Below are 12,818 nucleotides of genomic sequence, written 5' to 3'. Positions count from 1 at the left end.
GGGGGAAGTCTGCTCTGGAAAGGTCCACTGATGGTAATGGGGGAGGTCTGCTCTGGGAAGGTCCACTGATGGTAATGGGGGAGGTCTGCTCTGGGAAGGGCTACTGATGGTAATGGGGGAGGTCTGCTCTGGGAAGGGCTACTGATGGTAATGGGGGAGGTCTGCTCTGGGATGGTCCACTGATGGTTATGGGGGAGGTCTGCTCTGGACAGAACGGGCACCTCGGGGTGACGAACACAACGCAAGTCCATGGTAATTCCTAATTATATTTTTTGTCATTTAATCCGCGCTTAGAGTCGTGACATACAGCTGTCAGTCATCATGCGGTTGATTCATGTCAGCAGCAAACCATCAATGAGGTCAGGTACACGGGGACAAAATTCTCCATCAATCACCGCTGTTGTTGTCTTTGGTATATTCAAGCATCATCATTGATTGATGAAGGTGGCCGCTGTGAACACACAACAACTACCGACCCTCTAAAAATAACAATGAAACTCAAGTATCACAAACTGGCAAAGTTGCGTTTTTTTTGTGGATTAGTCTAAAGGATTAGCTTTTGTGGAATACCCTTTTTGTGTATTGTGGATTTTTTCGTGGCGTTAATATGATTCACAAACCTGGATCATATTAATCTCGGGACTGAGTAGACAGCTGAGAGAGAGAGAGAGAGAGAGAGAGAGAGAGAGAGAGAGAGAGAGAGAGAGAGAGAGAGAGATGGACCTACTGACTGTCTCCACTATTTTGGCCCACGCCGGCTTGATAATGGTTAAGGAAGCTTATGGGGATAATTTATGTTCCATGACGGCTTTTTTAAGAGCTCAGGGGTAGATAAAAATCGGTACAGGGCAGCATTAAAAGGATTAAAACGACGTAATAATGGTTCTAGAAGGCTTAATATTGGTCTAAGAAAGTCTTGATAATGGTCAAGGAAAGTCTTGACAGTGGTCAAGGAAAGTCTTGATAATGGTCAAGGAAAGTCTTGATAATGGTCAAGGAAAGTCTTGATAATGGTCAAGGAAAGTCTTAATAATGGTCAAGGAAAGTCTTGACAGTGGTCAAGGAAAGTCTTGATAATGGCCAAGGAAAGTCTTGATAATGGTCAAGGAAAGTCTTGATAATGGTCAAGGAAAGTCTTGATAATGGTCAAGGAAAGTCTTGATAATGGTCAAGGAAAGTCTTGATAATGGTCAAGGAAAGTCTTGATAATGGTCAAGGAAAGTCTTGATAATGGTCAAGGAAAGTCTTGATAATGGTCAAGGAAAGTCTTGATAATGGCCAAGGAAAGTCTTGATAATGGCCAAGGAAAGTCTTGATAATGGTCAAGGAAAGTCTTGATAATGGACAAGGAAAGTCTTGATAATGGACAAGAAAAGTCTTGATAATGGACAAGAAAAGTCTTGATAATGGACAAGGAAAGTCTTGATAATGGCCAAGGAAAGTCTTGATAATGGTCAAGGAAAGTCTTGATAATGGTCATGGAAAGTCTTGATAATGGTCAAGGAAAGTCTTGATAATGGTCAAGGAAAGACTTGATAATGGTCCAGGAAAGTCTTGATAATGGTCAAGGAAAGTCTTGATAATGGTCAAGGAAAGACTTGATAATGGTCAAGGAAAGACTTGATAATGGTCAAGGAAAGACTTGATAATGGTCAAGGAAAGACTTGATAATGGTCATGGAAAGACTTGATAATGGTCAAGGAAAGTCTTGATAATGGTCAAGCAAAGTTTTTATAATGGTCAAAGAAAGTCTTGATAATGGTCAAGGAAAGACTTGATAATGGTCAAGGAAAGACTTGATAATGGTCAAGGAAAGACTTGATAATGGTCAAGGAAAGTCTTGATAATGGTCAAGGAAAGACTTGATAATGGTCAAAGAAAGTCTTGATAATGGTCCTTAAAAAGTGCTGTTTCTACAGTGAAGATTTTTTTACTCCTACGTCTGAGCCTTTCGGTATGACCGCAGCTTGGACAAGCCCTCACCCTACGTCACCAGCCCTCACCCTACGTCACCAGCCCTCACCCTACGTCACCAGCCCTCACCCTACGTCACCAGCCCTCACCCTACGTCACCAGCCCTCACCCTACGTCACCAGCCCTCACCCTACGTCACCAGCCCTCACCCTACGTCACCAGCCCTCACCCTACGTCACCAGCCCTCACCCTACGTCACCAGCCCTCACCCTACGTCACCAGCCCTCACCCAACGTCACCAGCCCTCACCCTACGTCACCAGCCCTCACCCTACGTCACGAGCCCTCACCCTACGTCACCAGCCCTCACCCTGCGTCACCAGCCCTCACCCTGCGTCACCAGCCCTCACCCGGCGTCACCAGCCCTCACCCTACGTCACCAGCCCTCACCCTACGTCACCAGCCCTCACCCTACGTCACCATCCCTCACCCTACGTCACCAGCCCTCACCCTACGTCACCAGCCCTCACCCTACGTCACCAGCCCTCACCCTACGTCACCAGCCCTCACCCTGCGTCACCAGCCCTCACCCTACGTCACCAGCCCTCACCCGGCGTCACCAGCCCTCACCCTACGTCACCAGCCCTTACCCTACGTCACCAGCCCTCACCCTACGTCTCCAGCCCTCACCCTACGTCTCCAGCCCTCACCCTGCGTCACCAGCCCTCACCCTACGTCACCAGCCCTCACCCTACGTCACCAGCCCTCACCCTGCGTCACCAGCCCTCACCCTGCGTCACCAGCCCTCACCCTACGTCACCAGCCCTCACCCTAGTCACCAGCCCTCACCCTACGTCATAAGCCCTCACCCTATGTCACCAGCCCTCACCCTACGTCATAAGCCAGGAAAAGACCTTTGGGGAACTCCGTAACTGATAAGCAATGTGTTTTCAACAGTAATTTGCACTCGGAGCAACATGCCCAAAGGAAATGATAAAATGTTTGTTCTTCCTTTGAGTGAAGTTCAAGACGAGTCTTATACCGAGCGTGAACGATTGTTTGTGATATTTCGTGCAGAGAAGACACTTGCTGAAGCTTTCTGAGACTGGAGGCCCAAGTTATGAATCAGGATCAGATAATTATCAGGAGAGAGCGCAGAGTCAGTACAAGTATATATATTACAGTTTTGGACGGGAAATCAAGGAGCTATGGCAGGGTAGAGAGAAGGAATGGGTCCCAGCCAATTGGATCGTCGGGTATCGAACAGCGATCTGCAGGAATCGAGGCTTTCGCTATTCCTGCAATGTCAGCTGGGGGTGAGTTGAGGCCGGCTGGAGGTGGTGGAGAGTGGAGGCCGGCTGGAGGTGGTGGAGAGTGGAGGCCGGCTGGAGGTGGTGGAGAGTGGAGGCCGGCTGGAGGTGGTGGAGAGTGGAGGCCGGCTGGAGGTGGTGGAGAGTGGAGGCCGGCTGGAGGTGGTTGAGAGTGGAGGCCGGCTGGAGGTGGTGGAGAGTGGAGGCCGGCTGGAGGTGGTGGAGAGTGGAGGCCGGCTGGAGGTGGTGGAGAGTGGAGGCCGGCTGGAGGTGGTATAGAGTGGAGGCCGGCTGGAGGTGGTGGAGAGTGGAGGCCGGCTGGAGGTGGTGGAGAGTGGAGGCCGGCTGGAGGTGGTGGAGAGTTGAGGACGGCAGGAGGTGATGGAGAGTGGAGGCCGGCTGGAGGTGGTAGAGTGTGGAGGCCGGCTGGATGTGGTGGAGAGTTGAGGCCGGCTGGAGGTGGTTGAGAGTGGAGGCCGGCTGGAGGTGGTGAAGAGTGGAGGCCGGCTGGAGGTGGTGGAGAGTGGAGGCCGGCTGGAGGTGGTGGAGAGTGGAGGCCGGCTGGAGGTGGTGGAGAGTGGAGGCCGGCTGGAGGTGGTATAGAGTGGAGGCCGGCTGGAGGTGGTGGAGAGTGGAGGCCGGCTGGAGGTGGTGGAGAGTGGAGGCCGGCTGGAGGTGGTGGAGAGTTGAGGACGGCAGGAGGTGATGGAGAGTGGAGGCCGGCTGGAGGTGGTAGAGTGTGGAGGCCGGCTGGATGTGGTGGAGAGTTGAGGCCGGCTGGAGGTGGTGGAGAGTGGAGGCCGGCAGGAGGTGGTGGAGAGTGGAGGCCGGCTGCAGGTGGAGGAGAGTTGAGGCCGGCTGGAGGTGGAGGAGAGTGGAGACCGGCTGGAGGTGGTGGAGAGTGGAGGCCGGCTGCAGGTGGAGGAGAGTTGAGGCCGGCTGGAGGCGGTGTGCCGTGTCTGGCGATAATATTTTATTTCTACCAAAGATTTATATCTATACAAAGATAGCCAGTATATATCTATACAAAGATAGCCAGTATATATCTATACAAAGATAGCCAGTATATATCTATACAAAGATAGCCAGTATATATCTATACAAAGATAGCCAGTATATATCTATACAAAGATAGCCAGTATATATCTATACAAAGATAGCCAGTATATATCTATACAAAGATAGCCAGTATATATCTATACAAAGATAGCCAGTATATATCTATACAAAGATAGCCAGTATATATCTATACAAAGATAGCCAGTATATATCTATACAAAGATAGCCAGTATATATCTATACAAAGATAGCCAGTATATATCTATACAAAGATAGCCAGTATATATCTATACAAAGATAGCCAGTATATATCTATACAAAGATAGCCAGTATATATCTATACAAAGATAGCCAGTATATATCTATACAAAGATAGCCAGTATATATCTATACAAAGATAGCCAGTATATATCTATACAAAGATAGCCAGTATATATCTATACAAAGATAGCCAGTATATATCTATACAAAGATAGCCAGTATATATCTATACAAAGATAGCCAGTATATATCTATACAAAGATAGCCAGTATATATCTATACAAAGATAGCCAGTATATATCTATACAAAGATAGCCAGTATATATCTATACAAAGATAGCCAGTATATATCTATACAAAGATAGCCAGTATATATCTATACAAAGATAGCCAGTATATATCTATACAAAGATAGCCAGTATATATCTATACAAAGATAGCCAGTATATATCTATACAAAGATAGCCAGTATATATCTATACAAAGATAGCCAGTATATATCTATACAAAGATAGCCAGTATATATCTATACAAAGATAGCCAGTATATACAGTGTATGACCGTACGTACAAGGGCGCCTGACAGCTGAGTGGACAGCGCTTCGGATTCGTAGTCCTGAGGTTCCGGATTCGATCCCCGGTGGAGGCGGAGACAAATAGACAAAATTTTTCTTTCACCCTGATGCCCCTGTTACCTAGCAGTAAATAGGTACATGGGAGTTAGACAGCTGCTACGGGCTGCTTCCTAGGGGGTGTGTAACAAAAATAAAGGCCTGGTCGAGGACCGGGCCGTGGGGACGCTAAGCCCCGAAATCATCCCAAGATAACCTCAAGATACATAGTCAACATTCAACCATAGCAGGTGATTGAAGTTATAATTTTTTAAAATATACAAACCGACGTAAATATATATTCGTCTGGGGTACATAAACAGGGTCAGAGATCCGTTTCGCTACATATTATACATTGGGTTATAGATTAATCAACCACAAAATGTGACTGAAGTGCTTTTACGAGTTCAAGCTAACATTCATTACATATTATAAACAACTGCTACATTGCCATAGTAAATCTTGGGCCCCTGGTTCAGTATATCGAGTTTGTATAGTATTTCGATAATATTTATAGAGTTCAGCAATTTTCTCAAATATAAATTAATATTATTATATATTAGCATATCATGCATATTTAGGCACTGGTTAGGTTAGGTTAGGTTAGGTTAGGTGTTTAGGTTCTGTTGGGGATAATTTGAATTACGTGGGTGAAACATTTATAGCGTTGTGGTTCGAATAAAATTCATAAGTGAAACAGTTGTTCCGGAAGTGTTCGGACGTCATCAGTTGCGAGTCGTGTGTAAACCGCTTTTCATTCATAAATAGGGGGTTGGCGGGTTGGATGGAATGGACTTAGGTCTTTGTTTATGAGGACGGGCTGTGCCTCGTTATCTCGCCACAGAACAGTTTTTATACCACAGCGAAAGGAGCACAGTGGGATGACGTCGATGACCACTCCGAACCCCAACGCGTCCTCTTAAAAATTACGTCGCTTTTCGCTCGTATGCGCTACGGCCGAAAAAGGCCGTAATTTGAAAATGGAAAATAATTGAAAAAAAATTGGATTTTGTTTTTCCTTCAAAGCAGTAGGTTAAGGGTCCTCTGGTAGATTAGGAGGGCAGGAAGTTCTCCTAAGGTTTTAATACTTCATGAAGAAAGTTAACTGAGAGTGTCCTCTTCTAATCTAACCGAGTAAGCCGGAGGACGCAAAACAAAAAACGGGACGTTACGTCACTTTCGTGAATCGATTTCATTTTGAATTACGTCCATCTTTAGCCTGAGTGCGCATACGAGCGAAGAGTGACGTAATTTGTAAGAGGAAGGGTTGATGACATGGAATAGTAGCGAGGCACGTAAATAAACCCAAGTTTCTTGCGAAAAACCTATCGGAGTGGCAAAAAAATGGTAAAAAAAAATTGAGGGAGGAAGAGAACAGGAAAATGATGGATGCTGTGAAGGTCATCACTGTTTCTCCTCGTGACGTCGAGAAATATAGACGCCGAGGAGAAATACAGATCATTCTCAGCGGGTGTGCTCTCAGAGGTGTTGATGATCACAAAAATATGATGTATTTAAATACTTCCCTGAGTAGTCGTGAGAGGACAACTCTACAAGTACGAGCTCCAAAATTCGTGGGGAGATTACCCTACAAATACCACCACGTTTATTCGTATCTGCAATTGAAATCTGATAAAATAAGGATCTCGTGCAGAAAATCTAAAATTGGGCTCAAAATCGAAAACGGGGGAAAACGGGCATTATAGACAGCAAATAAATTTAATACACCATAATACATTTATTAACAAGTGTACGGATGGCTGCGAGACCAATATAGGAAGGAAAATATAGAGAAATAAAGGACAATTACAGGAGCCCAAATATTTGATGGATTAATCTGAGAATTTGCAAATTTATAACAAAAAAAAAGTGTAAAAAAAATTGTGAACATTCATAATTGTCGTGAACTGGGAGTTAACACATTGTTAAAAATAATAATAGAGAATGCTTGAAAATTATTAAATGAAACGTTTCAGAGTTCTTATAAAAACTCTTAATAAAGTTCTTATAAACAACTTAGGGAAAAGAGGGGAAAGGGGGGGGGGGGAGGGGTTGGAGGTTAATAACTAGACGAATAGAATTCATATACAGGTGACTTGAGAATGGTCCAGGACGGACCGAAACGTCTCGTCCCTTCACTTTCTAGTGTGTGGTCTGGTCAACAAGACAATAGGTTTTCAGATATATACACAATAGCTTCAAACCACTATACAGATGAGAGACCTGTACCCTCTCCCTCTCTGAGGCCAGAATGAGCGTTAGAGGCTAGTCTCAAGGGTCTTAACAGTCACTTAAGTACTAAGACTCCTCCCCCCTCCCCCCTTCACATTCTCGCCACTTGGAGGGCCCTTACCCTCGTCACTTCACTGGTCCCCTCGCCACGTCAAGGCGCCGGTCGTGGCGGACAGCTCCGGTGGGAAGAGGGTCTTCATACGACAACTCCTAAAGTTATGTTCTAGTTAACAGAACGGCCAGAAGTTGATGATTTCTGGCCTCCTGATAGCAGCTTCACCTTCTAGAGCGACGGTATCGCTTCTTGCGGGTCGGTGTTCAATCCCCGACTGTCCAACTGGGTGGGCACCACTCCTTTCCCCCCAATCCCATCGCATCATATCCTTATACTGGTCTATTCCCGGTGCTATATAGTCGTAATAGCTTGACGCTTTGTCCTGGTAGTTTCCCCTCATTTCCCTCCGGAACACGGCCTGCCAGTCGCTTTACAACCAGGTCTCCAGTTACTGCTGGGTGAATAGGGTCGGGCAGTTAAAGATCGGTGGCTACTTGTTCCTCTCAGTCTAAGTCTCGAACCCGACCTAAACCCGACCTACCCTCCAGCACAACCATTTGGGCTGGACGGTAGAGCGACGGCCTCGCTTTATGCAGGTCGGCGTTCAATCCCCGACCGTCCAAGTGGTTGGGCACTATTCCTTCCCCCCGTCCCATCCTAAATCCTTATTCTGATCCCTTCCAAATGCTATATAGTCTTGGTGCTTTCCCTTGAAACTTCCCTTCCTTTCTTCACCCCTCCAGCCACGAGAGTACTCATGGGGGGGGGGGGGGAGTACTGATGCTTAGAAAGTTGATGCCTAATGCATGTTGCTGCACTGTGAGACAAATGTACTTTCTATATGTGGACTTCAATTATTTTATGTAAATTAACGTTACAGGAGCAGCTTCGTTAATGGTAGATCTTTAATGTATTTACAGTTATTGTTTTGAATGTTTTATGTTGATATCTAGGGCCAGGGCCTCACACTGGTACCTGTGAGTTTATTCAGAGTCAGTCACTGGTACCTGTGAGTTTATTCAGGGCCAGGCTTTACGACTGTATGGAGTTAATACCGTACTTTGCATTTCAGAGTACGGTATTAACCGTAGTTATTTGTGCTTCAAATACAAATAATCGCCAACAGAACCTAAACACCTACTCTAACCTGCGCCTAACTATACACAATTTTTATGTATTATAATATTATTTTATATATGAGAACAAACCAATTTTTAATACACAGTATGTTAAGCTTGATGAATGCGTCCGAGGCGGACGGCCGCAGCTTTAAACAGCCTAGTGTGAGGACGGGTGGAAAAACAGATATTGACTAATTAAAATGTATGTAAGCCAGTATTTGACTTATAGCTTGGGTGGAGGGTTGTTTTGATAAGCGATCAAGAAGTAATCGCTATAGTTCAGTTCCGCATATTTTCTTGTCATTTGAAGTCTAATATTATGGATGAACAGAGAAAGATCTAAACTGTGTTCTTCCACTGTCAAAGTAAGAACACATTTATGAGGAAAAAGGCGATACGCCAGTAGTGATACATAACACTTGCAAGTCACAGATGACTCCTAAAGTTCCTAGATATCATTCAGGATGTCTATAGTGGACCAGAATTACTCAAGTTTGTCAAAGTTACAAAAGTCTGATTGACCGGATTGTATCGAGACACATTTGGTGAAAGGTACAGTTGGGAAACGAAGTTTCCAATCATAAACAAAATCAGGCCATTCAAATAAACGATGGGCGACTGAGCGGTACAACTCGTTCCGGAGAAACGGGTAGATTTCCATTCCATTAAGTGTTCAGGAGATAACTTCGTGTGGCCGGTACGTACGTTGACCTTAATGAGGATTGATATTAGACTTGGTATGGGATGTCATTTCGTATCTCAGAAGGCAATTCATTCCTCGTTGTATTTGCTTCATGGCTTCTTGCAGAAGCATTTGTCCATGGTTTGGTTCCTAGAAATTGAAGATAAGATCACTTAACTAATGTAATGTACCTCTAATGTACCATGTTATGATATGGATGAATGAATGGATGAAAAGATGTTAGGGCGCTTGGCCAAGCGAGTGAATCGAAGGGTTATTGATTATTCATGTTGGGGAGTGTTTTGGCCCAAATCAGTAACATTGATCAAGTGATTTAAATTCGACTTTTTTATAATGGATAATTTTTATAGGTTTATTTGATGTATTGGCTTTTATTTATATTCATCATATAAAGGTTGAACGTTCATTACTTTTCAGTTTGAACTTTTGGAGTAACTGTCTAACATTTGTACAGAAATGTCTTTTGGTTTAAACATTACCGTCTGCCATTTTCTCCAAATATATACATTTGTCTACACGGGTTTGGGTAATAGTCTCTTCAGTTTATATCTCATTTTTCAATCACTTAAAGTGATTTCCATTAAACGAAACAAAAAAAGACCCATTATAAAATATATGGGTCCTTTTTTTCGTTTCTACCTGACTTTCAGGGCGTTCTCTTCACTATATAGGTCAGTTTCATCCAAGATTTTGTTTTTTCTTTCGTTTTCCTTTCGTAGTCTCCGTGGTGTAGTGGTAAGACACTCGCCTGGCGTTTCGCGAGTGCTTTGTCATGGGTTCGTATCCTGGCCGGGGAGGATTTACTGGGCGCAATTCCTTAACTGTAACCTCTGTTTAACTCAACAGTAAAATGAGTACTTGGTTGTAACAACGATTCTTCGCGGCGGGGATCGTATCCCAGGGACCTGCCCGAAACGCTACGCGTACTAGTGGCTGTACAAGAATGTAACAACTCTTGTATATATCTAAAAAAAAAAGTTATTTATATTCGACGTTCGATAATAAGTTTATCGTGCTGCTAGTCTGTTTTATTAAAGATTCGAATTGTGTTCGGACAATCTCCATGTTTCGAATTTAGTGGTTTTTGTTGAGGACTGCAACCTGCCCTCTTACAAATTACGTCTGAATTTGGCCAATTACCCGTATGGCTGAAAATGGACGTAATTTGAAAAATAAAAATAATTAACAATTAATGTTTATTTTTTTCCAAAACATCAAGTTAAGGGTCCTCTGGTACGGTTAGGAGGACAGGAAGTTCTCCTAAGGTTTCAAAACGTCATGAAAAGCGTTAATTGAAAGTTTCCTCTCCTAACCTAACCGAGTAAGCCGGAGGACTCAAAACAGAAAACGAAACAGTACGTCATTTTCGTGAGCCGATTTCATTTCAAATTACGCCCAATTTTTGGCCGTAGCGCGCATACCAGCGAAAAGCGACGTTATTTTAAGAGTTCGGGTTGCACCTCCATGGGTCACCTTGCCAGCTGACCTCGATATGCTATAATTGCCACAGCCTGGAATCCACCCGACCTCAGCACCGCTCCTGTGCCAGGTAAGTCCATTACAGGCTCACCATAGCCCGTGCTACTTGGAACTTGTTCCGAGTAGCTGAATCTATAGCAACAACAACAATCTACCCGAATTATATTTTCAACTTATGGGGGCTGGATTTTTTTTCAAATGTTAATATATTAAAGGTATTTGGATTTATTTACTGTTGAGTATAAGAAAGTGGGTTATATTGAAGATGACACATTTTGCGTTATAAAGCTTTATATATATATATATATATATATATATATATATATATATATATATATATATATATATATATATATATGTCGTACCTAGTAGCCAGAACGCACTTATCAGCCTACTATGCAAGGCCCAATTTGCGTAATAAGCCAAGTTTTCATGAATTAATATATTTTCTCTAATTTTTTTCTTATGAAATGATAAAGCTACCCATTTCATTATGTATGAGGTCAATTTTTTTTTAATGGAGTTAAAATTAACGTAGATATATGACCGAACCTAACCAACCCTACCTAACCTAACCTAACCTATCTTCATAGGTTAGGTTCGGTTAGGTAGCAGAAAAAGTTAGGTTAGGTTAGGTTAGGTAGGTTAGGTAGTCGAAAAAACATTAATTCACGAAAACTTGGCTTATTAGGCAAATCGGGCCTTGCATAGTAGGCTGATAAGTGCGTTCTGGCTATTAGGTACGACATATATATATATATATATATATATATATATATATATATATATATATATATATATATATATATATATATATATATATATATATATCTATATATATATATATCTATATATATATATATCTATATATATATATATATATATATATATATATATATATATATATCTATATATATATATATCTATATATATATATATATATCTATATATATATATATATCTATATATATATATATATATATATCTATATATATATATATATATATATATATATATATATATATATATATATATATATATCTATATATATGGGTTTAATATTTATTAGTATTATTCCGCACTGTTATAATTTTTTTTTTAGTTTTAAATGATATTGAAGGTGGCAATTAGTTTACCTTTTCATGATTATCGCTAAATTATTATTCTTTTAATAGTTTGGTATTTTCCAAAATTGTAGTGTGGCTTAGCGAAGCAATGTTGGCTGAACACCAACATCTGTGTGATCACCAGGTGCTGGAACGAGGTTCCGATGCCTTGTAACGCGTTTAAAAATCTATTTAGAAAGTATTTGACACAGTCTTGCTCCTATCGTTGTTTGTTGTTATAGATTCAGCTACAGAGAATAAAAATTTTCAAGTAGCACGGGCTATGGTGAGCCCGTAGTGGACTTACCTGGCACAGGAGCGGGGCTGTAACTTGTTCATGCTCCTATCATTTAGCCAAAAGAGGATATTCCTGCTCAACAAAGCACGCAACCTTCCAGCCAAGCCCAAGGAAAGTCCAATAGGGCCTTATACATCGAAACTTTCGTAGCGTGGCGAGGTGCTTGCGTACCCAGATGGTTTTTATTATTATTTTGTTTGATCAATTTCGGTTGGGTTCTTAGCCTGGGACACGGAGGATTGACTGGGCGCCTTCCTGGGTCTTGTTTGGGCTCCATTTTCATTGCCTTAATTTCCTCTTTCGTCTGTAAATCAAATGTTTATGTGACGACGGCGGTCTCGACCCAAGACCATCTAACGTGACTTCCCGCAGCCCACAACACGTGGATATCTCAACCCGTTCTCGCACTTTCGTATAGTCAATATTGACTTATTAAATACGTGCATATGTGACATACTAAACATACTAGTTTACCTTGAAAAGCTTCATAGAAAACACCGACCTTACCTAACCTTCTTTGTATGTTAAGATAAGCCTCTTATTGCTTCGTAATTACAATTATTACTTAACCTATTATAGGTATAGGTTAAGTAATAATTGTAATTACGAAGCAATAAGTTGCTTATCTTAACATACTAAGAAGGTTAGGTAAGGTCGGTGTTTTCTATGAA

The 12,818-nt window shown here is 42.5% G+C and overlaps 1 protein-coding gene across 1 annotated transcript; it reads right to left on the bottom strand.

Annotated features, from left to right (window-relative positions):
- Window positions 1–3,119: 3,119 nt before the first annotated feature.
- LOC138368384 (uncharacterized) lies at window positions 3,120–12,188 on the bottom strand. Its single transcript, XM_069330913.1, has 3 exons — window positions 12,157–12,188; window positions 10,738–10,875; window positions 3,120–4,182 (listed from the first exon to the last, which is right to left on the bottom strand). Exons 1-3 carry the CDS (start codon window positions 12,186–12,188, stop codon window positions 3,120–3,122), a joined length of 1,233 nt encoding a protein of 410 aa, XP_069187014.1.
- Window positions 12,189–12,818: the final 630 nt, after the last annotated feature.

This window comes from Procambarus clarkii, chromosome 25 (genome assembly GCF_040958095.1).
Source record: "Procambarus clarkii isolate CNS0578487 chromosome 25, FALCON_Pclarkii_2.0, whole genome shotgun sequence".
Classification (NCBI taxonomy): domain Eukaryota; kingdom Metazoa; phylum Arthropoda; class Malacostraca; order Decapoda; family Cambaridae; genus Procambarus; species Procambarus clarkii.
Note: the sequence above shows the minus strand (reverse complement) of the source record. Positions and strands in the feature narration are given on the sequence as shown.

Bases quoted from the DNA above. Each gene is read 5' to 3' on its own strand.
- LOC138368384 (XM_069330913.1), bottom strand. From the start codon at position 12,188: ATGAACAAGTTACAGCCCCGCTCCTGTGCCAG. The intron at 10,876-12,156 runs GTAAGTCCACTA...TTGTTGCTATAG, and splicing joins CAGCCCCGCTCCTGTGCCAG to ATTCAGCTACTCGGAACAAG. The intron at 4,183-10,737 runs GTGACCCATGGA...TATTATCGCCAG, and splicing joins TATCGAGGTCAGCTGGCAAG to ACACGGCACACCGCCTCCAG.